Genomic DNA, 26,424 nt, shown 5'->3' on the forward strand with positions numbered 1-26,424 from the left:
TCAGTCTCAATGGGACATTAAACTCTGAGTGACGCAAAGGAAAAAAACAGATTTAAATGCACTGCAGGAACCCAAACAAAAGGCAGCGAGTATGTGAGGAGGTGAAGCGGTGCAGCTTGTTACCTTCAGGTGTGAAAGTGTGTGAGGTCGGTCCTCGTTTGTCAGACCTGTGAATGTTAGCTGGGTGTAGAAAATGGATTAATGGAAGTTCACTAGTTGCTGGTTTGATCCCAAGGTCCTGTGCATGCGTCAAAGTGTGAAAAGGTCATTTCATGTCATGTGTGGACCACCAAGCTGCATCCTGGACTGTGGACATCACACTGCGACAGGATCTCCCCGATTTCTCTCTCTTTCTTCTGAGTGTGAGCATCTACCTTCTCACCAGTTTAACAGATCTATTTTTCTCCCCCCCCTCAGCCTTCCTGAGGCCAACGCCACGACGCCATCCAACCCGAGGGAGGCGGAGGCAAGAAAAAGCAAAAAATACGTTGCAAAAGAAGAAGAGTTGTACTCCCTGTACTACTCTTTCTGACCTTCAACCCCCCCCCCCCAATTCTGTCAAAAATAAAGAAGTAATGGGACAGAGAGTTAAAGTTGGACAGCGATCAGACTGCAGGTTCTGAAAGTCAACATTAATATCGAACTGCTCATCACAGCACTCCCGTCACTCATGTGCAGCACTGACATTCCAGCGTGATTGCAACCTTAAGGCTTCCACACACGGTGAGCTCGATGAGTCGCGTGGCCCGCCGGCGCGTCGTCATGAAAGTGTGCGTGGTCGCAGGAAGTGAGGCCACACGTGTCGCTCGTCCCCTCATTTATGCCGCCTGCAGTGACTTTTTTGTACGAGCTCTGAAGCTGCACACGGCAGCTTCGATTTGGACAAACGACCCAAAAATAAAAGTCGAAATCAACATGCATGGACAGTAAATCTTTTTTTTTTTTTTAAGTTGACAGGCGTAGAGGTGACATGTTTCCTTTCTGATTGTGACATATCACATCGTAACTGCATGTTGTAAGATGAGGGCTGCATTAAGAGTTGCAGAAATATTGCAGTATTAAAGGATAACTGCAGCATAGAACCACGTAGGTGTTAATCTGGTAGCTCATATTATCCACAAATAAAGTGGTTTAGATGATCTGTCGCATCTAAGCAATTACTTACAGTAGGTGAAATATTGTGTCATAAGTGAGAGAAACGGCCCTCATGAAATAATGCCCCTCTTGATGTCTTGTGAAGCTCACACAAAGACGTCACAGTGTTGCTGTGAGTGTCACTCACATACAGTAGATGAAGAGGAAATGCTCTCAGCTCCACATAAGATTGTCTTTTTTTCTTTTTGTATTTCAACATGTGTCTTACTCACTGTAATTTGGCTTTGAAAGTCAGCTGGGACAACGTGATTTTTTGCCTTTGATACTCGCCTTTAGTCTTTCATGCCGTGGCCCCATTTGCAGTGTAAATACACATACTCAAGCGTGTACTTTGAGGAGAAAGGACAGAGTTCGCTGCTGATTCTGGTTGTTCTTTGGCCTCTGCAGCGCGACCAAGTACAGTATACCACAATGACGACACCAGCAAAAAAGAAAAACACTAACTTTAGCTTGCTGTCCCAGTGCTTTGACTGTGTACATACAGTATGTGTTTGAAAGTCATTTTCAAATCCGAGCTCGCCGAGGGGGCGCTTGATTTAGCACTCCAGACACCTCAAAAGTCCCGGGAAGGGAAACATCAAGAAAAACTGAATCAAGCTCCCCTCGTGTTTTTATTATTCCAGTATTTATAATGTAACAAGCTACTGTTTTTCTACGGTCTGTTTGTGACGCCAGTGGACCAGAGACATGCAGAAGAAGAGCTCTGTCAGCAACACGGAGAAGAAACTTTTCTTATGCCAAGGAGTGTTTTGTCATATTTTTCTTTCATTACAAGCTCGGAGTTCGTGTCGGTGGCTGAGCTCTTTGGCTCCGTGTCTCTGCCTGTGGGGCAGGCCATAGAGCATGTGAAAACAGAAACACTATCATAATGCTGCTGTCACTCACTTGAAATCCTCATATTTCCCGTTTTTCGGTGTCTGTTTTTTAACTTGACTTGAAAGTTTACATGGTTCTTGTGCTGAGTTCTTTTCATGACCTGAAGCTCCATGAGGTCCATTCAGTAACCTGTACAGTTTCCAAACCGCATGGTCATCATCAGCCCGAGAGAGGCTGCTTCTTACTCCTTAAAGAGTGGACAGAGAGACATTGACAGTTTACTCTCCATCTGTTCAGCAACGACACAAACACATTGAGTCACATTACAGCTTCAGTCGATGCTCGTCTTCCGTAACACGATCAGCTGAGGCCTCAGCGGTTCAGGAAGTGTTTGTCCTCTCATTGCTTGGGTTCATGGCTCATGCAGTAAATTAGACACACCTTAATAATGCATTCCAATACAATCCAACCACAATCAGACCCTCTCTGACAAAGCTTCAACAGATTTCATAGCCTTTGTTGCGTGGCTCTTGCATTGGATTGTGTTAAACTGCTGTTGTTTTCCAAGCTATAGAAGAAAAATGAAATGCTTCCTGAAGCCTGAGACAGGATCTCCAGCGGACATGTCTGCGTTTGTGTCATAAGGGAAAGACGGAGGGACGGATGTGTATCTACAAAACCAACCTAAAGTGTCCAGCAAGCCTCTGTCATGGCATCCTGATGTCTGACTGTCTCTTCATGACACGAGTGCAGCTCCATTACGCTGGATGTCGTGAGTTCAGACAGAGCATATTCAATGGTTTCAATGTAAATATTGACCTGTAATGTGACGAATTACGGACGACAGCATCCTCTTTGGGATTGTAGCCCCGACGCTGAGCCACAGTTGGTTCGTTCCTCCATGCACACTGTGAAGATTATATTCATTCAGCTCACACGATCACGTCCGATTTTACTGCCACTGCTTTTACTTCCTCCTCCATCATCGTGAATAATGTGTCTGCAAAAACTCAAGTGGCCATGTAGTGGCTGTTCTGGAGCTTTCAGCTTCATGAGCAGGTGGAGTTTGACAGTTGGAGGTCAGAGGTCATGTGGTGAGAAAGCTCTGGAACAGCTACTCAAAGGACCTTGTGAGATTCCTTATTCGATATGTAAAAACGCTGATCTGGCCTTTAAGTTGTTTGAAAGAGCAAAAATAAAGAATAGTTGACTTTTCTTATGTTTTTACATTGTTGTTCCACTCATATGTTTATTTTTCTTTCTGTACTTCCTGTTTGGTTAGAAATGTATGACCGTACCCCCAAATTCCTCCGGCCGCATGTCATTCGCCAACTTGGTAGAAGCACAAACGTCAAGGAAAAATGACCAAATCAACTAAATCTGAGCAAGTGAACAGAATCAGGCCATCAGCGCTCATTGCCGTCACATGACCTTTGTCCGTCGTTACCCCACGCTTCATGAAAGTCTTTCTGAAATGGAGTTTTTTTTGTACACTGGCATCTGCTGGCCCTCGGTGAACCATAGAAACTGCAGCTTATTAAAACATGACTTGTCTGTCTGCTTTGTTTGGATGTGACGATATACTGATCAGGGCTAAGTTCATTTCCCTTTCAACTCAGTTTTCATCCAGTCGTGCAGAAGAAGAAGAAGATTGTGGCGTCCAAACATTCGAGGACATATACTGAAAAAGTCGCCGTGCTGTCGTACTTTGAACTGAGTTGAAAGCGATGTGATGTCACCCTCGTGACATATCATTTAATGATGTCTGTCTTGCCATTTTTAAAGTAAAATATCTAATAACAATATTTATTTATATTTCTATAATTTCTGTTGTATGTTATGGAACAGTAAAATTCTGATTGTGAGATAAAGCCTCGTGTCGTGCTCCTTTCAGTCTGCTTTTGTTTCGTGAGCGTGCACCTCCCACACAGACACAAACAGACACAGAAACCAAGTCCAGCTTCACACTTTAACCTCCAAATACTCACACTGGTCTAATCATCGAGGCTGGATTCAGTCATCTAAACGTACGCTTTCCCAACGTGTAAAATTAGCACATGCAACAAATTTTCCACACCTGCATCAGGAGAAACCACTTTAATTGTATTGACATGCAACTTCTTTGGTGTTCCATAGTTTAAAAGTAGAATCTTCCAAACGTACACAGAAGAAGAAAAGTGCAGTTTTTTTCTCAATAATCTTGAATCTCGAATGACATTTCTACATTTATATTATGTACTTGTGACTGATAAATTGTTAAAAAGTGATAATTACTTTAAAGCATGTGACAGATTCTTTATAATGCACTTGAGATGGAGGAATCAGACTCTACAGTTTATTTTCTACACTGTCGCCGCCCCAATCGGAGCACTTGTGCTATATTTAACCAAAAATATCAGCCTCAGCTCAAGAGAAACTTCCATGGAATAAACAAAAAAAAGGCATTAAGTGAATTCACACCATGCAAAGTTAAGTTTTCCTCACAACTGATGAACTGCATGTACATGTCAGGCCTGAGTCAGAGGTTGGGTCAGATTCAACTTCCAGTTGCCTTAAAGGCAGAATATGAAACATTACCTCATCAAAATGTCTAAAAGTCTCTTTTCATTCAATGTAACGCTGCGTTTCATTTTGCCACCTGTCAATGACGTCACATCCTTGGTGGTTTAACTTTGTGGGAAACACCCGAAACACCAGAGGATGCCTCAGAGTGAAACAGGAAGTCAGCTCAGCCGCTCAGTTGTTTACTGTCTGTTTTTCTCACTGGTGGTGGAGCGCCAGTGATCATTTTCATGAGCAATGGCAGCTGTTTCACAATGAAGACTACAACTCCCATGATCCCACACCACTTCATGACACCACCAACCTTCAATCTTTTCTCATTGCTTTGACTGACAGACCCATAGCGGCGGAAATGACGTGTTTCATGGATATTTGTGTTTTATTTCAAATTCTAATTCAAATTTCAAGGCCATGTTTACTTAATTGGCATGTGTCTCAGCCAATCACACTGAACCCATGATGTTTGCTGCTTTCCTGTCCCACTTCACCTTTGCCAAATTTGGTTTTTCGGGGAACAGATCGGCTTAAAGCAACACATCGTAATGCAAGCAGGGTATGAGTCTGACTGAGTGTAGGCAGATACAAATACATACAGTATATCAGTGAAGTTTAAACTGTTGAAGCTGGGTCACGTTTTATCATTCCCTTAAGAAAGAAAGCCAGTGGAGCTGATCCCTGATCAGCTCTGATAGAAACAATTGCAGAGAGTTTGGCCTCATTCTACCTCCACAATCCTTCCTGACAGGGTACGGCTGATATATGGGCATTCTATTATTGCTTTTGTAGAAATCCAAGCTGTGAGGCCCATATCTCAGCCGAACCCTCGTCCATGGCGCCACATTGCCTAACTCTCTCTGGTATGGATCCGCTGCTCTCAGCTGCTCAGCAGGACAATGATGTAAATGAGAAGCAGACAGATGAGGATGAGGGTGAAGTTGACGAACAGCTCCTGCAGGTTCCGCTTGGCTTGTGGATTCACCTCGATCTGAGACGCTCTGCGGATGGCCGACTTGGTCATGTGCTGAACGCGCTCCATGGAGGCAGCGGGCCGGTTAGATTTTGCTCAGCTGGGTTATGACAGGAGGGAGTTCAGTCAGGCTGCTGGGCCTGTGTGGACTGAGCGGAGCTGGGCCGAGCTGCTCAGGTTGGTTTGAGGAGGCGAAGGTGGGGAATCAAACTGCTGCTGCTTGTCTGGAGGTGAGCTCAGGTCAGCCTGTCCTGACGTGCTTCAGTCCTGGTTAAACGACAAATACAGAGATGTCTTTCTTCTCTTGTCTTCTGGTGAGAAAGAGAAAAAACCATGGACAGTGAGAACAGGTGGTTAAAGACAGCATTCAGTGTTTGGTTCAGTCTCACTGAACATGACATGAAACCATGCAAAGCGCCTCCCCTGGGGGATGTTTCCTGGTGGAGGTTCTGTGTGACCTTTGAGTATCGCAGTACATGGTGTGACGATAAGAGAGCTGCTCAGAGGCGCCGGCTGAGGTCTGATGATGTGTCAAGACCAGACGCTGGGAGCGGTGGCAACAGCAGAATGACAAAGAGGAGGTGTGTGTGACAGAAGAAGATGAGACAAGATTTAAGAACTTTTCAATAAGCATATCGACCACTTTAACTTATACATTGCATTACATTATATTACATGACATAATACACTTACGTAGGGTTATTTTATCATGGAATGAGTAAAAGCAGGCATGTGAGCAGAAACAATGAAAGGGCTTCATGGTGCAGCTGCGGGCCCTCCACACTAAATCCCTCTGGTCATCTGATCAGTGACTTTCCTGTGATCAAAGTCACTGCGACAAGGTGACTTTGGCAGTGGCGACTCCCACAGACAGCGAACATCTTACCACTTGTGCGTCAGTTCTGCCAAGTTTTTTCCGCTGTTTGTAACGAGCTTGAAAGTCCTGCTCGTGGCCCCCGCACGAGCACATTGTTCAGGACATCAATGTGGATTGATATCAGAACTGCACTTTTGTTTATTCCCTTCCATTTCTCTTGTTCCTCTGTTGCTGCAGTGTGGGAGCGCAACAGATAACAGGAGTCATTTCAGCCATCGGATGCCATTTCAACACGTCTATTTTTATCATTTCTCTTTTGTTTCTTCCACCCTTAACCCTCCTCTGTGTCGCCCATAATCTCTTGACATGTTAACCCTGTTCACCCTGACACACGCACACACTTCCACATACCTGAGAGGATAACTCCTTAAGAGCCTGATCTGAAACCTCTAACATCTGACCTGACTGAAGGGTCTGAAGTTTGATCTCTAATCACAAAGACTTTGCTGCCGACTGTAATTGGAATTAACATTTGTGAGCTTCTGAAGGGGCGATGTAAAGATTCAATTCGGTAAACAACAAACAAAATCCTTGTTTTGTTGATTGGCTGCAGCTAAAACGGGTTGTGCAAGTGGCTCCAAATGAATGCTAGTGTTGCTCTGATGGATGTGCACAGAAACATCACATCACCACGTCATCATCATAACTTTATAATGTGACAGTATGTCAGTGTTTTGTCTTCAAATGCAGCTTCAATGGATCACTTCTTTAAATTAGGAGAACAGTGTGCTCGTTGCCATCTAGTGGTCACTGCAGGCACTGCATCCTAAGGCATCAGTGGCTTCCCCGCTCAGCTGTGGTGGCTCAAACAAATGACAAAAATGTTCAGTTCCCTGGTGTCATATGACAGCAGCCTTTACGTTTTGAGCCTCCCCCTAGCAACAGCTCATACTGGACATAAAACAATAAATACCCATAATCCCTGGCATTCTGTGAGGCCCGTGTCCAGCGCTTGGCCCATGAATCATTCAACACCACAGGTCATAAATGCATAAATGGAGCTCTGATACAACCTTCCTCTTATCATCTTTCATTTACTTCTCCTTTTCAGTGAGATAAATTAGCCCTTTGTCCTGCCAGCACTTTGACCTTTGACACCTGGGATCATCCTCCACATGGGCCTTTAGCTCAATGCTGTGTGACTGACAAGTGAGTGACTGGCGCTCCACATTATCCTCCACTCAGCTACATCATTACATGCTGAGTGCTGGCTGTCCATCATTTCATGTCAGATGATGGGCTGTAATCCTCATTTCCACAAAAGAGAGATGAGTGGTAAAATGAAATGTTGACAGTAAATTTACCCGAGCCTTTTTTTTTTTTTTTTTTGTCATCACTGACTACTTTCCTCTCCCGTCTGTACTTCTCACCTCTCACAGGACCACACAGACAGACACAGCTGTCGCTCTGTCAGAGGCAGTGATTGGCTGATCTGGGTTATGTTATTTACATATAAGCCTGCAACTGGACAAGACGCAGCAACTGGAGGATTTGGGCAGGCTGGTCAGAGGCAGACGGTGGCAGCCCTGGAAATAATTTACACGTCGACGCTTTAACTACGAATGGAAAAAACTCAACCAAGGTTAGAGCTTAAGCAGCCATTGTTCTTGCAGAGGTTACACCTCAGCTGAATGCAGAGCTTAAGTGTAGGTGCCAGGACTGCTAACAGGCCTCTGATTAAAAAAAAACATATCTCTCTCTATTTTGGGTTTTTTTTTTTGTAAATTATTGATGAGTTTAATCATTGAGGCCCCTAAAGATGCCTGTCTATAAAAGCTCACATATCAAAAAGTTTAGAAGCCACAGGTACTCAAAGTCCAATACAAGGCAGTACCACTAATGGCCAATAGATGGCGGCTCCAAGGAAACAATGTTGCAACTTCCTTAAAAAGTGGTTGTTGGGGTTTTTTTTGTTTCTTTTTTTGGACAATCATTCCATGAAAATATGAGCATTTTTACCTGACAAGTGTTTCAGCCTATCACTGTCCATCCCCATCCTTTACTGAGACTTTTATAAACACAATCAGCTGTTGTTGCCACGAGCTAAATACCTCTAATGTGACCAACAGAGGGGAGCTTTTGTGTGGTTACATAAGAAAGTCACTGACACAAAGTTTCACCTTGAAAGTGAAAACTGAAATATTTCCTTCACAACACCGTGCAGCAGAACTCTGTGTGTGTGTGTGTGTGTGTGTGTGTGTGTGTGTGTGTGTGTGTGTGTGTGTGTGTGTGTGTGTGTGTGTGTGTGTGAAGTCTTTCAGATGCAGTCATTCCACAAGTGTGAGTTTTATCAGTGTGTGTCAGCACCAGTATGTGTTGTTTTGAGGAGCAAGTGAGGCGACACACAGAAGTCCACGTACTGACACACACGCAGAGTTTCCTCTCGAGCCCGTGCAGTTACGATCTGATAAAAATCTAAAATGTTTATGTCAACAGATTAACTGCAGAATGTTCGACTGACAGTCCGTAAAATGTAGGTTAGACTGATATTTGGGTTTGTGGACGCTGACCTATTACTGTAAGTGGGGCACAGCCAGTGTCGCCCACCTGCTGATAGAAACTGTGGGGGTCCAGTATTTTGCAGCAACATTCAGTCTTTATTCTTTCTAAACATCTAAAAATGTCTATAGATGATGTGTTTACCTATTGAAACATATGTGCCGGTGAGAATTGAAAAGTACTGGCGGTTTGAATAAGAATCATACTGGCGTTTGAATTGATCAATGAATTTCATCAGAGAGTAATTCCTGCTTTCTATGCATATGTACTCTTTGAGGGGTCCTGGTGAATGGGAATGAAAAGGCCTAAAACATAGCAGCTACCTGTTGTCAGGTTGAAAGAGGAAAAATCTCCACTGGACACATTTAATTAAGCCATTTTCTCTTGTCCAGATTCCAGTTCAGCCAGTTCACCATCAATATCTATGAAGTCCGCTGTAGTGTCAGATAAGACTGGTTTGGAGCTAAAGGCCAGGGGGATTTGGTCGGCTAGAGTAACTTTAATGAAATCCCTGCTTCAGATTGAACTGATCGGGCTCCTGAGGGAAATGAAAGAAAAACGTGATTTGAATGGAAGACGAGGAGAGGAGACAAGCGTTTATCCCTCTGGGAGGTTCAGCCTCGTCCCCTCCGTCCACCCCTCTGCCTGGACTGCATGTGAACAATGGCTTTTTTCATACAGTGTATCTTCACATAAAACCCCCTCTTCCCCTCAGAGTGAGATCAATAATGTCTCACCGTGACTTCTGCTCTGACTCTATGAGCACATCAAACTACGCAGCTAGTTTAAACTTCCAGAAGAAGCTGTTCCAATGTCATTCAGTGCACCAGAAATGATAACAGTGAATCCATTTTAATGACTATTCTAGTTTTATGGTTAATTCTAAGCACTTATCTCATATACATCATCGTCATCTCCACATCCACTGAGAAAGTCTAAGAACAGCTGTGTCTGAAGAGGATGCTGGTTCTTACCTTTCAGATGAGAACAGAGCTGGTTGGAGTTTGAGAGAGAAATGTCAGATATGCAGCGCCCTGCGAGGCTGTAAACACAATGTGAGAGGGAGGAGAGAGAGGAGAGAGAGAGAGAGAGAGAGAGAGAGAGAGAGAGAGAGAGAGAGAGAGAGAGAGAGAGAGAGAGAGAGGCAGGACATCCCAGGAAACATTTTCAGAAAGTGAGGATGCCAAGGTCGTGCCAGGTCTGCTGAATTATACATGCAGCAGCCAGGATCAGGAGTTTGAGTTCTGGCTGAGAGGAGGTCTGTGTGAGTGTTTACATCATGACAAGATGATGGTTTCAATCTGCGACCGCTCCATTCACAAATCATGTTCGATTTTGTATGTCTGTCTCAAACTGTTTGATGTTTTCGCCTCAGCTGTAACTCATGTCATGGGATCAGAGCTGTGCTTTGCGTTGATTTCACTCTTGTGGCCAAAGTTGAACTTGCAGGTCATGTGACCCAAAAACCTCATGTCATACTCAACCACAGAGAGCAGAGGGTTCTTCTTCAGGTGCTCATTCCCTTCTCAGTTCCTTTGGTGTTGGTGAGCATCCTAAATGTAATGAACAGGTCACTATGTTCGGACTCCTCGTCCTTCTGTGAAGTGCTCGCTCGCAACAACCGGCGCATCGCCGCAGAGCTCGCTTTGCAGTTTGGCCTGCAATCAAACATCATGGCTGGTTTACTCTATTGTCTTCATCATCCTGGCAGCCTGACAGACACTTGGCACAAGCTTGGTGCGTATGAACAGCTGATGGCACCTCTAAATATACAGTTTGGCCATGACCGCACCAGAGAAGAGCCTGGGAATTGATCCTTTGGGACAATGACAAAGCAAACATCCACTTCACGACCTGTGCCATCCGCCCGTTTTTAAGCTGGACACACAGTACGGAGCACAGCCAGCTGTCCTGCCAACCTTCAGCATGAGATAAAACATATTTGGGGGCTAAACAAGTGATTCTGGGTCTTTGGCAAAGTCTGTGTGCGAAGTCCTGGACAGTATCATCCGCTTGGGAGAAATCAAAAGCGTCAAGATGTGAAAAAAAAAAAAAAACTCCGGAAAAAGTATAAATAACCCCCCTGCCGTGGCCCAGAAAGCATTGCATCTGCCTTATAAGGAGAATCTGCCTGTAAACAGGCTGTCAGTCACGTACTGGGCAGTCAGCTTTGTTGTTAATGCTCCTCACTGCTCCACTGTGGATACACATTTCAAACAACCTGAGTACATTGGACAAGCACATGTTTCGATCACTCTCTTTTATGTCAGCTGTGTTTCTCCAAGGATGAGACAAAACACAGATCCTCCCTTTGGGAAAGCGGGGCTGCTCGAGTAGGAGATAAAAATGCATGAAAGAAAACAGATGATTCCACTGTTTCGTGACGTTGTTTCGACGTATGAAACGTGGGTTTAGAAATGTGATACGATCAGGAGAGCAGAATAAGCAGAAAGAGACAGATTGGTGCAAACCTACACCCGGAAGTCCACCAGCAGCTCTTTGGTTTTCCCAGCATTGATCTGGAGTTGGTTTCACTAGCACCACTCCACAAATCCCTGGGTCAATCTGTTGCTTTGCCACCACGCAGCTTCCTTTAACCTCCATAAAAGAGGAATGGTCTGCAGACAGGAGTCAGGTAGCTGAAGTAGACCCCTTCAGTACATCAAAACTAGCAGATGCTAAATGACACAGTGACAGGCCTCCAACAGAGGCCCAAAGGTCAGAGAACTGGGCTTGAAAGGTTTGATACCAGCAGGATAAATCTGGGTGAGCAAAGTGAAAGTCATTATCGCCATGAGCAAGGCCCCAAAGCCTGTGAGAAGCTGCTCACTGGCCATCAATCAGACTGAGGCTGTGACTGCACCGGGCAGCCTCCAGGTACGACAGCATGGAGCTGTGGAGGTGTGAAACTGGGAGCTTTGCTCAAACTGGAACTTCCCTGTAAGGTTAAAAAAAGAATTCCACCAGCAATTTAATCACGTAAGAGAGCAAAATATACGTCTATCTGATGGGCTCGGAGTGTCTCAATGATCCAGTTTTATCACCACCATCTTCTTCTCCATCTTCACAAACACGTCGCTTTTATTTCCAGCTGGAAAAATGTTTCACGAGAAAATAGCTTTCTTTCTTTCTTTCTTTTTTTTTCAGTCCCAGCAGCAGTTCAGCTCTGCAGCCTTACATGGTGAAATGCCATACAGCTCTGACTAAGACGAGAGGAAGACGTGGAGGGAGAGAAGCAGCTCGACTGATGTAGAAAACCGCGGCAGGCCAGAGAAAATAGGCGATGCCTCCGCTGCCAGGCCGGAGAGGTTTGTTCTCTCGTGAGGTCGTCAGTACAGAGCGGGCACGTGAAAAGCAGACCCTGGTGCAGTTAACACACGGTGGCTATTCACACGTGCCTTTTTTACTCTGCTCTCCACATTCCCATCGACTGGTAATGGATGCTCACAGAGGATTAGTCTTGATTGCACTGGGGACCACCTGACCTTTCCTCCAGCTGCACTCAGACCAGCCTTCAAATGAAAGTCTAATGAGCAGACTGCTGTTAAATTTACTGAAGACATTCATGCTCCCAGGAGGGGGAACTCTTTACATTTTGGACCCTCCCTGAGCTGTCCTCCAGTGCCACCATCCAAAAAGTGGTCCTCCCAAAGGGTGTTTAGATTTGAACTCCACCCGCAAGGCAAACTTGACATTTTTGGCCTGTTCTTGGATCAGTCCAAACATTCTGTTTGCAGAAAGTCAGTCCCTCCGAGGGGCATCCTGTTGGGGATTCACAGTGCAACAGTGCTCGTTCTTGACTTTTCCTTCGTGTCCTCAGAAACTGATTTCATGCATCCGCACAAATGCAGTCAAGCTCACGAACGATGACAAAGAAACAGCGAAGACTTTTTCGGGGGCTGTGCTGCTTCACATAACATATAACGGTTAGACAATGAAATATGATTCAGGAAAACCGATGCTTGTGTGTGACGGCTATACAGCGCTCTTGCGTGTGTTTGCATTGTGCTGCATCAAAGCGAAACCTCATTCAAATCAAAGAGGGGTGTGTGTGTGTGTGTGTGTGTGTGTGTGTGATTTTCATGCGCTCTTCATGTGAACCGCTGCAGCGATGCAGATGCTGAGAGCGTCATTTGAACTTCAGTCTTCAATCCACTGCTCATGACAGAGAACGAGCTTCTGGAAAACTCTCCACTGTGGACGTAATAACTCTTTCATAAAGCAGGAATATTTGGCACTCCGTGCTGTCACTGCACAGAAGGAGGCGTTAAGGAAATGTCTCTCACCAAGGCCCTGTCCTAAGCTACCCTCCTCTTTTCACCCTGCACAGGCGTTTAATCAAAACTAACATCAGATATTCATCGACTGCATTCGAGCTAAGAACACTTCTGTCATTGTGATTGTTTTCATGAGGCGCATTGCTTGTAACACATGATAAAGAGGTTGCGGCAGATAGACAGACAGACGGAGAGAAAGGGCATTTTAGGGGTGAAGAGGGATGGAGGGAGGGTTTACCCCATCAGCTGTGTTTACTCTGGAAGCTTACTGCTGCTGTTGGCAGCTTCACACGCATTCTCTCTTTCCCTTAGTCTCTCTGTTCTCCAGATATAGCCAGCTATGTGGAGGAGCCTACAACAAGCTTTTCCCCAGAGGCCTCCGTCTAAAAGCAGGGTTTATCTGATATGGGCTTGTGAAGTACGGCACCGACTCAGAACAGTTCTCCTCTGAAGCTCACCATAATGACATTAAAATGTTTGTGAACAGTTTAAATTTAGACAATCAGATGTAGATACTCGGGCGGGTTAAAGGTCCTTTCAGGCAGCGTCGGACTGGTTTTGTTGAATGTTATAATGTAGATAACCCAGTCGAGTGTTTAACATTAAAATGAGACACCAAGCTGAGGTTTTAGCTGTTAAAATGGCTCATTAATCCATCAACCCCCCCCCCCAATGTCTCAGACGCAGCGATGGCTGCATCAGTATGCACACTAATGCACTGAACCTAATGTGATTACAAGAATACTGCAGTTGAAACACAGGCCACACACACACACACACACACACACACCTTAATCTGATGATCTCATTTTAATTAGTTATTTGGATTGTTGATTTGGATGTTCGCTGGAGGTGTGAGGTGCAGGTTTGTGTGCCCGTGGAAGAGTCAGATGCATTTATAGTAGTCCAGTTGATTTTTTTGGCATTTCAGTTCACAGCGGCAGGAAAGATCCGACATGAGCGGCAGACAGGAAGTGACTGACAGGCTGTAGGGGAACATGTCAGCGTGATGACAAAACAGCGACCATCAGCACACATATGGAATCTCAGAGGGTGATTCAAAGGGGCTCTCTCTAATAAACAATATTCATATTCAAATATTAGCTGCAGGGAAAACTGTTTGTTGTGATGACGGTAAATTATCTTGTGATGCCAGTATTGATGTCAAGACTCTGATTACAGTCATCATCTGGAAAACACTCAAAAGCAAGACTGAGTGATATTAGAAAGAAGAAATAACAGTCATCCTCTTACAAATGAGACGATGAGCTGACTAATATTAGAAGACGTTTACTGACATTATGAGTCATCTTTATTTTGCTTACACTGTGACAAAAGTGCATTTGATGTGGATACAACCCCAAATTTGCAGGTTGATGCAAGTATATCAACTTCATCAAGTGCGCTGAACTGCTTTAAGGGCTACATTTAGAAACAAGGTCAGATAGAGTGGACGGGTGGGCGAGGCGTATGTGTTGACCACGTCCTGGGTGTAGGATGGGTTTGAGCCATTTGCGGCACAATAGTGCAAGCGCAAGCGTACTGAATCAAATTGGAGCAGCCACCGATAGCCAGTGCATATCTTAGTAGAGCAGAGGGCAGAAAACTGCTCATCAAAGCGTTTAACCACAGCGCCACCCGTGGTCAAAATCCCCACAGCGTACCTTTAAAACTGCCGACTGTGCTTTACATCCCTCGCTCTGCTGAACGCTGTCCCAGCTGCCCTGCAATAATCCACAAAGCCTGCACACCTCATTGTCCGGCTGAAATAAATCAAGCGCACCCAATGTGCTAAATATGAAACACCACAAATCCAAGGCACAATAGTTGGCCTGTTCAACTTAACTGATGCTGAAACTAAAAGTGCTCGAATGACTTTGCATCCCAGTCTCCTCGATGTAGCACAGGAGCCAAAAGCAACCACAGCGGGCTACTGTTGTAACACTAATCCAGTGCATCCAATCCTGACATGTGCATCATGCTTCTTCAATGAAACCACATAAAACGAATGCAGCCGGGCCTCCAGGAATAAAGCCTCACAAATCCGCAGCACCTGATCGCCGTCGTCCCCTGTCACACCTCCAAAATAATCACTCAGACGCAGCGCCTCATAACAACGCCATTCCCCTGAGATACCCGGCAACACTCACTCAAATCGGGAATGCCTCTGGACGCTAAAAATAACACTAATCCAGCGCAATGAATTTTTGGACACACTTGTCAGTCCTCCGAAAATAGAAACCCAAATCAGCTGGGGCCTATTGACTGCGAGACCAGAGCTACAACTGCGGCGTGCATCACTTTTGGTGTCTCGTAAATGCAGCCGCTGCGGGTCGATGTGAGGTGAATTTGCTTTCTTTCGCTGCGAGCGGAAAAATCCCGTTCGAAAGGTCCGGTCGTGATGGAAGAGCGATCAATCTCGGCTCTGTTTTACCTTCAGCGAAACACTGATGAGCGTTTCCTGAAAAACCCATGTCCTAATATTAGCTTTCCATCAGCATTACGGCCTCTCTCCCCAGATTTTAGTGGCAGAAGTAAGAAAAGCTCACTCAAAATCACATTTACATTTTCCATTTGGAAACGACTGAAAGATATGTGGAGAAGTTCCCTCCATTTGTCTACATGAGGACGGTAAATTGCCCTAAAATGTGCTGTATTTTTGTCTTAGCTGCCCTTTAACTCTTTGATATGATAACGATAAGATGCTTCTTGTGTCTTAAACCAACTTTTGTTATGTAAACAAGACAGACGTGTGAATTCTGACATAGCCGAGCAACAAAGAATCTATGATGAGCGTAAACAGTGCGATTGATCACTCTGTTCCTGCTGACGTCCAGAGAGGATTACAGGAGGTACGCTGCAGACAGTGCAGGCCACTGAACGCATAACTAAATGCCCTTATCACTGGCGGTCATTAGAGCACATTCTTTCCATTGATACATTATTGTTTCATCACACAGTCTATAAAAAGAGTCTCTCTTCACAGAGGCAGCTTCAAGAGCACAACAGCCTGCAGTGAGCTCATCTCCGTCCATCCCTGTAAAGCGTTTCAGTGTGATTAAGATGCAGCTCCTTTTCCTCAGCACAATGTCGAAACATACAGCCTGTGCTTTAATATCATTCATTCAAAGCTGACTGACATGTTGTGGTAGTAGCTGAGCCTCCATTTTTCCTGAGATCTGCCGCAGAGCAGATTAGCTGGCAGCTCGCACGTGAACATGCGGACTGACTCTCCAGCCCACAGCTAGCATGCTAATGCCTCGCCTGACAGGCCCCTGAGGTGTACTTGGACTGTAAACCCCTTCTACTGTGTGTGATGTGAATTAAAGATGGCCGCCGTGGGAGTAACATATCAAAGCAATCTCAGCTTTGAAGCACTGCAAACACATTTTGTGATGTGATTTTATTATAAGGGATTTCAACATAGGGCTCCAAAATGTGAGGGCGGAGTAAACCAAGTTGCCTTGGCAACGTTAGCCCGGCCTTGAGCACATCCATGGTCAGGGGTCTCCGAAATGATGCTGCAGGTTTCGCATCCTCTGTTCTCTTTGCATTTGCATAAAGTTGGAAACACACTTTAACACCTCTCCAACACTCAAAGGGGCATATTCCTTTGCTGTGGCTCCTGTCCACCCTGAGGTCAGGACCCCTGGAGCCTGCAGGGCTTCTGTATCTGTGTGAAAGAGTTTGGAGTCTCTCAAGTTGAAGGAAGGTCACTCTGCTCATCGCGGCACCCGGCTCATCCAAGAGCAACAACCATTTAGTCTGACGCAGTCTAGCTCAAATATCTGATTGGCAACATTATTTAGAGCGTTCTCATATGATGGTGAAGTCATCTGAAGCTCTCTGATTGGCCGCTGAGGTTAACACGGGGGACCGCGATTGGAAGCCGAGGTATCTAAAGGGTTTGTGCGGCGTCTTCAGTGTGATGTACGGACAAGTTGGATCAGAGCAGTGGAAAAATAACTGCTCTATTTATAAAGGCCCATTTAACAGAAGAGGGTCATCTGTGTCCCCCACAGGAACTCGAACAGTCCACCCGTCTTCCTGCTGCCATGGACTCCCTCCATCACAGCATCTCGTCTGGACTCACAGCTACCTGCTTTTTACATGTTGTCATATAAAGCACAGATGTCATAAACTGCAAGTTTTCCATCCCGGCTTCTCAAATTTCATTTTCTAGCTTGAGTAGAAATGACAAAAAAAGGAGGTTCAACCTGATTTTAAAGTTTTTAAATGCCTTCATATTACAGGCCTGGGAACTCTATTTTACTCGAAAGTGACTGATGACCTCAGCGGGACAGCTCAATATTAGTTATTGTTAACTCATGCTATTAAAGGTCTGTTTACATCTGTAATGTAAACACAGTAATACAGCAACTGCAATGATGTCAAACTATGCCATCATATGTCATTTATATAACACAAGAATAGTCTTTCCTCATCAAGGGAAGTCATATAATTTCACTCCAGTCCATGCAGCTGCTCACACACTACATTTAAGATGACATTTAATGCAACATTACAATCATAATGGTTTAAAGGCAGGCGGTCCTTGTACTGCGCATCAACAACTGCATGCACATGAAATGTAATGGTGCCACCATGTGGACAATCATGGTTCTTCTCAGTGTATCAAATGCAATGCTGTTGATTTTCAATTGACATGTCAGTGGTGACGAACACAGTTTCTTATTTTGTGCACTGCAGAGGCTGTGTTTGCTGCGTATTTACACACATACAAACTCACACCTATAGCAAAATGAGGAACAAGCTTGAGGAAGTAAAACTGAAAATGAAAGAAGAATGAAGCTGCTGGAGGATGTGGAACATAATAGAGACCAAAAAGTGACATCTGTAGCAGTGTGTGTGAAGGAAATTCTTCCTCTCTCACTCCGAGACGCATGTACAGCTCAGTTCCTCCAGATTGAAGACCTTTCTATTCTACTCCAAGCTAATAAATTAGCTCAGGTAGGAAGACAAAGCACACTGAGAGAAATACAAATGTGAACTAAAAATGGCTCGAATAAAAGTGAAATTACCCAAATAAACCCATTATTGTTGGTTCAATTACACCTGTTACACAACCATGATTTATTTCATCATGTCTTTTTTGTTCATTTGTTCATTTTAAGTTCAGCATTGTAAGAAAATATTATATGAACTATTTTCCTGCACGCATGTCATTTTACGTGATGCATTTCTGAGCTTGGCTCCACAAAAGGTATCATGTTGGTTTCGACCAACTTGTTCTCTATTTTCACTCACTTCGCTTTTTCAAATTAAGATTCGATTGAAAAACAAACAAATGTGAAGTTGCATGTGAAGCTGTGAAGACGTGAACAACCCTTATCGTAACCTAATGAAGGTCAAAAAAACATGAACTGTCTCTGCTTGCAAGTGTGTCAGACATGAGCTCGCTTGGAGCAGCAGATACTCATCGGTTTTCTGCCTCCAAACACACCCACAAACACACAAAAATGCATGTGAAGTCAATCCAGTGGCCTCTTATTGTGACGAGCAACAAGGCACACCTGTGCAACAATCAGGCTGCTCAATCAGCACCTTGATGTGCCACACCTGTCAGGTGGAGGGGTGGTCTTGGCAAAGGGGAAGTGGAGAGAAATAAGCCTTATGTGTGAATTTTTTTTTAATTTTTTTTTTTAAAAGAGAGACATGAGGAAGGCTCGCAAGAACTCAGCCTCTGCAGTAACTTGAAGTGAAACCCTGAATGTCCTCAAATTCCCTGAAAACACCCGAGTTTGAACATTAATCATCTGAATCAAACACCGTGAGGATGGAAAAATGCTCACAAAGCAAAATGACGGCACGCAGTGGCGTTTGGAAAGAAGTCGTCAGTTCATAATGTCAGTTTTGGGGGTCTGGCTGACCCAAAAGGAAGTGGTTTCCTCTAATGTCGAAAACGTAGGTCGGTGCTCACCAAGAAAAGGTCATTGTTTGGGGTTTGTGCTGGTATTAGTTTGTGTTTTGATGATCTTAAACTGGAGTGGACATTTCTATGTTTAGCTACAGAAGGAAGCAGAAGAAGACGCGCATTTCTCTCTGTTTGCTCTAAATGTGACTTTGGCTTTGCTTGTGTTTTTCTCTCGCAATGAAAGCGGGGCTGCTTGGATCACTTCCTTTAGAAACCATAAGCGCACACACACACACGCACGCACACACACATAAAGGAGGTGATCTAACTGCTCTGACAGGAAATAACCTTGATAATGGAAAGCGGCTGTTCTTTTCAGCTGAATATGATGAGGATGATGAAGATGGCTGCCGTCTCCACCATCACTGTGCTCCTGCTCTGCTGCTCCGTCTTCGCCTCCAAAGGTACTGGACAGTTAAGCAATGACCTTCCTCGCTCTGATGATGTCGTAAGATATGATTTGAGGATTTAAAGGCATTTTTTTGGAGCTCAATGAGCCTCAAACTTCCTTCTTGTAACAGGGCTACGTGTTCACATTTATTTTCAGAAGATTTTTTAAAAGTAAAACCTCTTTTAAACAAAACAAAATCCTTTAAAAAAAATTGTGTTTGAGCTTTCTGGCCAACTGAATAGCTCTTTAAAATGTTTGTTTTACTTCTACTTTACTGCTGCTGTTCTTTTACATTGATTTCAGTGACGTGCAATCAGTTTTCAAGAAAACACATTAAAAAACAAGTGCTAAAACATGGAAGAACGCTGGACTGATGCTGTAAATTCAACAATTTTATTGCCAGAAATTCTCAAAAACGAAAAAGACCAGACAGATCCGTAAAGTTGATTCATCACTGTCACATTAAAGGAACAAACGGCAGCTCCAGAAATAAAGAAAAGGTGTTAAATGACATGAAAAAAACATGAATATGAAAAGACTGGTGTGCACACGCTCACTCAAACTGACTCAACTTGTCAGCTTTCTGCTGCTGTTTCTCTGCTTGCGTCCCTTTCACTGTGCTTGTGATTACGGGTGAGTACGAGCTGAAACCTCTGCCAGAAATATATCAAAGTCAGACAAAGGAAATTGTCAAAGGAACGTTACCTGCAGCAGAAACAGCCTGCTGATGTGGTGACGATGGTCTAAAATGAGGTTATGCTGTAGAAAGTGAACAGGAAGCTACGAAAGAAAGAAACCTGAATATAAAGGGAATAAAATGGCATAAATGCAGCAAATAATAGCCATGATGGAGATAATTTGTGTGCTGAGTGACACAGAACACATAGAGTGAGTTTTGCCATGCAGATACTTTCAAAACATGGAGAGTAGAAAAAATTATCAGTACAATTTCTAAAAGGTAAAATCTTTTTCTTTTTCGTCTCTCAGACGTAAAAACAAACTTGTGATCCCAACTTTGAGAACAAATTGTTTGGCTCGTTTTATCAATTTACAATTTTTTTTTTTTATCTTTATCCCAAGATAATCATCAGTTGAAACAACTCTAAAAATAATAAATATTGTCCTTAATAATTCGGACAGTCAAGTCATGATGTGTTAAGTAATGTAATTGTCTTTAACGTCTAAATGTGAGCAGTCTCTTGAAGACGTGGCACGCTGGGTGATTGAAATGCCGTTGCTTCCTTCCCCTTCATCGGCTCTTAGATGTCATGAACTGCATCATTCGACTTCCTCTCTTTTTGATCTTACATTTGGAAAGAGCAACAATAACCCGAATCAAACTTTTCTGTTTTGGCTTTTGATTATTTCAACTTTTACACTGCTGGATGTGATCTTCACATTTAGTAGAACAAAGGTCAGAACAGAAGTTTGTGGTGGAAAATCACGGTTTTGGTTAAATACTGATAAAGTGATGACACCGCGTTGACTTTTCCAGTGTTTTAAGATTTCCTGTAACTGTAATTAAGCGCTTTGAGTTGCTTCAAATAACCATAATTGTGTTTATCAGGCTTCTTTAGCTGCTACAATCTATCAAAGCAGGAAAACAAATACATTGACAGTGAACATTTCGCAAACACATTCAGCATAAGTGTAGACATGCACTTGTATGCATGCATACAATTATGTGGAAAATTATTAATGCGGTATCTCATTAACACAATGACTCATATAACCATTCATTTTCGGTGGGCTTCACAAAAAATGAAACAAATAAGTTTCATAGTGTGATTACAAATCAAAGATTAAAGCACGACTATGAAGTAGGATTTTTTTCTAATTGGCTGGTCTTTTTATACTTTATTACAAGAAAACCAGTAATATATAAGTCCAAATTGAAGCTGTCCCGTCTGACTTATACTCAATCAAATACAGCGCAAAGGCAATACATTTCATGCTTAATCAGCTTCACTGGTTTCTGTAAATATATGATTATTCTGAATTCGATGCAGCAACAAAACACTGAAAGAATTCACTGGTAGCAGGTCTGATGTTCAGCTTTTGTGCAAATGAAGGCTGGACATGAAGACATTCGGGAGCGCGTTTTGCTCTGTGTGGCTTTTCAGCAGACTGTGGTGTGAACACAGGATATAACACTTACCCTCGATCCTCAGTGCACTCGGGCTTTGCGACAGCGTGAACCGACCCGTGCACGCCTGCACAGGGGTTTCATTTCATAGACTTTTCTGCAGTTTTAGATTCCATGTGTGCACGGTGTGAGACGTGGGAGTGCAAGCTGGTTTGAAAATGATTTTAAAAAATGTAATTTAAAAAAAACTGATGCCGGCGGAAAGGGAAATTAGTTCCAAAGTCACAGCTGAAGAGCAGCAATAAGCAAAAATTGGCATCTGATATACATAAAGTATACTCGACTAGATCTTCGGTTAAAACTTTGTCACCAATTTCTCACAAAAAAAGAAGAAAAAAAAACTGAAATGAGGTCACGCTGGAAATTGCGACACTGTTCAGCTGCACTGTAAGAACCTGGGCCCTCATTTATCAGCCATGCTTACCACACAGTGAGAATTTGTGCATTATTAGCATTGGCATAATCCATCATTTCCAGGTGAGTGTGACTGTGACCTGTCCAGCGTAATCCCCCAGTTTCACCACGGTGGGCAGCGGTGATAAAACCATGACTCATGAATGAAACTGGTGCATTTTTCCTCCTGTGTACTCCTCATGAAGCCTACTTGAAAACTATTTTGGTTCATATTTGAAGTTGTGATATTACTCAGCCGGGTCATTTTAAGGTCCTGTCCGCTGTCCAACCCCAGCATCAGACGAGAATACTGATGTTCCAGCAGCTGTAACAGCACAGGGACGGCCATGAAATCTGAAATACATAACATGTTACTGCTGAATTCACTGATAATTCTCCATCTGTTTCGCCGCCTTTCTTTCTGTTCCATAGGTTCTCAGGCCGGTTGTGACCACTCTGCTGCAATGAACGATGACTTCACTGTGCCACTGCACAACGCACCGCAAAACATGGCACAGTTGAGATGGACTCATGACACTTCAGTCATCTTCTATCGCAGATCAGACAAGATAATCAGAGGGAATGAGAAGGATATTTTCAGTAATGGATCCCTCAAGCTGACAAATTTGGACAAAAGCAAGGCTGGAACATACACCCCTGAGGTTTATACTGAAAATGGAAAGGCAGTACAGAATCTGAAGAGCATAACTTTATGTGTATTTGGTAAGTAACAAGAAAATCGGAGTATCGCCAAAGATAAAAACATCATGTCGTCTGGCCCCGGTGTCGCTGTGCATCCCGCTTGTTTGATCTAATCAAATCTGCTCTACTCAGACCGTGTCCCGAAGCCTAAAGTGACGTTCAAATGTAAATCGCCGTCTGTCACATTTAGCTGCGCTGCTGGTCAGGTGAGAACAAATGCACACAATCTAACAGATGTGTTTTATGCTCAAAAAGCAGCTCAGTGGAGCTGTAATTTTCAAAATGATTCCCCTCAAGATGCACAGAGAGGGTCTCACTCTGTACATGCTCTCATGCTCACCGTCTAATCCAATCATCAATGGTGTTTTTACCCAGCAGAACCGGGATCTCAAGTTTGAATGGCTTCAGGATAACAAATTATTGGAAAACCAGAAACGTCAGACTCTGGAAAGAACAATTAAAGATGTGGGAGCACATAGTATCAGCTGCAAGGTGTCCAACAGCGTCAGCTTTTTGATTAGTGAAGTTAAACACAACTGCACTCAGCCTGGTGAGTATTAGCCAGTGGTTACAGCAGCTACCTCACATATGATTAAATGTCGCCTGAACTGGAATTGATTGCATATCGAATATTAAGTCATAAGACAGGAGAAAATGCATCAAATCAGCACTCACTCAATGTGTTTCTTCTCCTCTTCTTTCCGTCTTAAGGGTTTGATCTCCCTGAACTAATACCGGGAATTGATACATTGTGGATCATTGTGGGTGGCGGCGCAGGTATGTATGCTTTCCTATGCAGTGCCACAGATGCTAATACATCTTAACTCCATGCACAGTATCTCTCCTCACAGCATACTGTACTGCATGTGCTTAAGAAGAAATCTGGTGGAATTGTGATGAAAGGAATTCAAACATTGTAATTGTTGGGGTTGCCTTGTAGCCCCTCCCATGTACAGAGGCCTCAGCAGGGTTTTATATGTCTGAAAGAAATTCCTGTTACATCCATCTTCACCAGGTGTTGTTCTGCTGCTGATTATCATCATCATCGTTTGCTGCATCCGCAATAGAAGGAAAAAGCGCATGCACGTGAAGGGTGAGGGTTGGCTTATTTCTCAATAATTAAAACGCTAGTATTCTGATTTTCTTGTGTTTAGGACAGCATGCTGGATGATTGGATGAGTTGGTGGGCCTCCTGCTACTTATATACACTCAAGGTTTCCTCATGGGAGACCCCAAGGCTCAGTGTTAGGCCCAATATATACCCCTCAAAAACCAACCAACTCATTATGAGAATAAAGTCTCGGATTTTAACACAGCATGAATTATGTATTAAGTAAAAAGGGAAAAAATCCTAATTTAGGATTTAGGATTGTGCATCTTGTCACCAACATGCTGAAGAAGTGAGCAATAAATGTAAATTGTCACATATGACGCGCCATTGATGCTCATTTTCTTTAACTCAACAGATGAGGAGGAGCTTCGTTTGGGATGGACCAATGTGAACCAACAACATCCTCCTCAGCAACACAGCCATACTCCAGGTCAACATCATCATCATCACCACTCCCATCACCAGCAGCAGCCGGCCGGCCACACCGGTCCTCGCCAACACCGCTCCAAACAGCCGCGCAACCAGCAGCGTCCCAGAGCCCCCGACCAACCCAACGGTCAGCCGCAGCCCAGCCCCAGAAGGCCTGTACAGGTAACAACACAACCATGTGGTCATTTGGTGAAAAAGTGACCACCAGCAGTCGGATGAACATGACCGATCCCTCACTTGTTTCGCTTCCCCTCAGGTCTCCAGGCCAGCTGACACCACTGATGACGAGAAGCCTCCTCCTCTTCCCCAGCCCAGGAAGAAAGCTCCCAAAACACCAAGAGCGTGACATCATGTGAGAGTTCAGATGGCGTAATCCTCTTTTTCCTGAGTTCACATGTTTGCATTTCACTGAAGAAGACGAATTAATCCAAACTCAGTTAAACATCATAAAAACCAAAGCTGAAATCAAACTGAATATTTGCTAAGCTTCAGCTTTGTTAAGACACAAATATTTCGTCGTTATCATCATCTGATAACCTTCATTGTTAAACTATCTCAAGATATCAAACCATTATCTCATTATCACAATTTAGTCATTTTATGACATCTTCTAGCAAAAGGTGGCCAGAAATTCTTGTTTGATTTTCAATTTCAGACCAAAAGTGTAACTTTCTGTGAAGAGCTACCTCCGTTCTCCTCTGAGTTTTCTTTTGGAGAGACTGTCGGCTGTAAGAGGCCATTGTTGTAAAGTGAGACTTAAAGGTTGTCAAACTATTATTCAGTGACCTTTGAAGGGGTTATTACTGTTCTTTTGTAGTTTTTTAAATATATGGGATCTTTATACTTGAGTAATCACATATATATGGATGTCAAACAACATATAAATGATCTTTGAAGGATGTATGAATTCCTGTCTCGGTGTTGCGTTTGCGGACTCCTTCCCTTTGACATGACTGCATCCAGCATGGGAACAAACCAAAAACAATGAGCACATTTGTATCACATGAAAATGTGTCCTTTGTGTGTTCTTTTTCTTTGCTTTAATTTTTAGTTTATCGAGCACAAATACAACAAAACATAAAACATAAAGCTGCTCCTTTGTTTTCTTGCCGAGTTAGATGTGAACCTACGTCCAGCTGCCAGTTAGCTTAGCATAGACTTAAAAAGCTTATTTTTCATTGTGTTTGTGTCATTTGTAGAAGTATAAAAATGAATTGTGGTATAACAGGAGGTTATGTGGAATGTAACTAAGTACATTTACTGAAATTCCAGTCTTTCGGCTAGGCTAAGCTAAGCTAAGCTAAGCTAACGGCGACTTTGTGCATATTTAACGGAGACATGAGAATGCTGTTGAGCTTCTCATCAAACTATCAGCAAGAAAGCGGACAATTTCCCAAAATGTCAAACTATTAACCAATTTTTTTAAAGTGCATATTAGATTTTTTTTTTGCCATGTGCATACTTTGTACGATTTGATTTTCTACTCGATAGAAAAAGAAAAGCTGCAGAAAACAAGTGATTTTAGAGGTTTTCATTTTGGGAGCCATATACTTTCACGGCAGCATTTTCATGTACATTTCACAGAAATACAAACTATTTTATATTCATTTGTGTGCAGTACTTTCTCTGTATATTTGTGGTGAATTGCTGAATAAAAGACAAACCATCACCACGTGTCATCTCTGCTTTATTCTTGGAAACTTGACCATCTCGCAGGGTTGTCTGGTGACTCAGTTTTTCTCTGAAAGGACCAACAAGTTAGCCTGATTGTTTTAAAATAAATGCTGTAAATTATGATGTGACTCTTCCACTGAAATACAAGCAGGAGGAATGAATGTTTCAAACTGCGTCATTTTCACCTCGCCAGCTCTGCAGCTCTGTGTGTGTGTGTGTGTGTGTGTGTGTGTGTGTGTGTGTGTGTGTGTGTGTGTGTGTCAGTCACATATCCTGTGTCTTTTTGCTGAGAATGTGTTTGTGGTTTTGAGTGTATTGGCTGCTGAGCGACTGCTGAGTGAGAGATGATTATCGTGTGTGTGTGTGTGTGTGTGTGTGTGTGTGTGTGTGTGTGTGTGTGTGTGTGTGTGTGTGTTTTCCTGTACTTGCAGCAAAGACAAATTTTGCAACTATTCTAAAGTGATCTGCCTTTATTTCATACATTTCAATG

At 43.4% G+C, this 26,424-nt stretch overlaps 3 protein-coding genes across 5 annotated transcripts in view; 2 read left to right on the forward strand and 1 right to left on the reverse strand.

The window, feature by feature from the left end:
- Positions 1-572, forward strand: part of fam184aa (family with sequence similarity 184 member Aa) — a 36,320-nt gene extending 35,748 nt beyond the window's left edge. For both annotated transcript variants that reach the window (XM_070957836.1, XM_070957837.1), the window contains one exon: positions 418-572. In XM_070957836.1, coding sequence (XP_070813937.1) covers positions 418-426 — 9 coding nt within the window. In that variant the 3' untranslated portion in view covers positions 427-572. The remainder of the gene's footprint in view (positions 1-417) is intronic.
- Positions 573-4,060: 3,488 nt separating this feature from the next.
- Positions 4,061-9,917, reverse strand: LOC139327829 (phospholamban). 2 transcript variants are annotated; one of them, XM_070957831.1, is made up of 2 exons: positions 9,851-9,917; positions 4,061-5,811 (listed from the first exon to the last, which is right to left on the reverse strand). In XM_070957831.1, exon 2 carries the CDS (start codon positions 5,567-5,569, stop codon positions 5,408-5,410), a length of 162 nt encoding a protein of 53 aa, XP_070813932.1. In that variant the 5' UTR covers positions 5,570-5,811; positions 9,851-9,917; the 3' UTR covers positions 4,061-5,407. The 2 variants fall into 2 exon arrangements, with proteins under 2 accessions (XP_070813932.1, XP_070813933.1); XM_070957832.1 differs by having other exon boundaries at positions 4,061-5,808; positions 9,851-9,915.
- Positions 9,918-23,002: 13,085 nt separating this feature from the next.
- Positions 23,003-24,637, forward strand: LOC139328055 (T-cell surface antigen CD2-like). Its single transcript, XM_070958168.1, has 5 exons — positions 23,003-23,270; positions 23,432-23,497; positions 23,736-23,813; positions 24,187-24,422; positions 24,517-24,637. The coding sequence occupies exons 1-5, from the start codon at positions 23,003-23,005 to the stop codon at positions 24,604-24,606; spliced, it is 738 nt and encodes a 245-aa protein (XP_070814269.1). The 3' UTR covers positions 24,607-24,637.
- Positions 24,638-26,424: the final 1,787 nt, after the last annotated feature.

Source organism: Chaetodon trifascialis, chromosome 24 (assembly GCF_039877785.1).
Source record: "Chaetodon trifascialis isolate fChaTrf1 chromosome 24, fChaTrf1.hap1, whole genome shotgun sequence".
In the NCBI taxonomy this organism is placed as follows: domain Eukaryota; kingdom Metazoa; phylum Chordata; class Actinopteri; order Chaetodontiformes; family Chaetodontidae; genus Chaetodon; species Chaetodon trifascialis.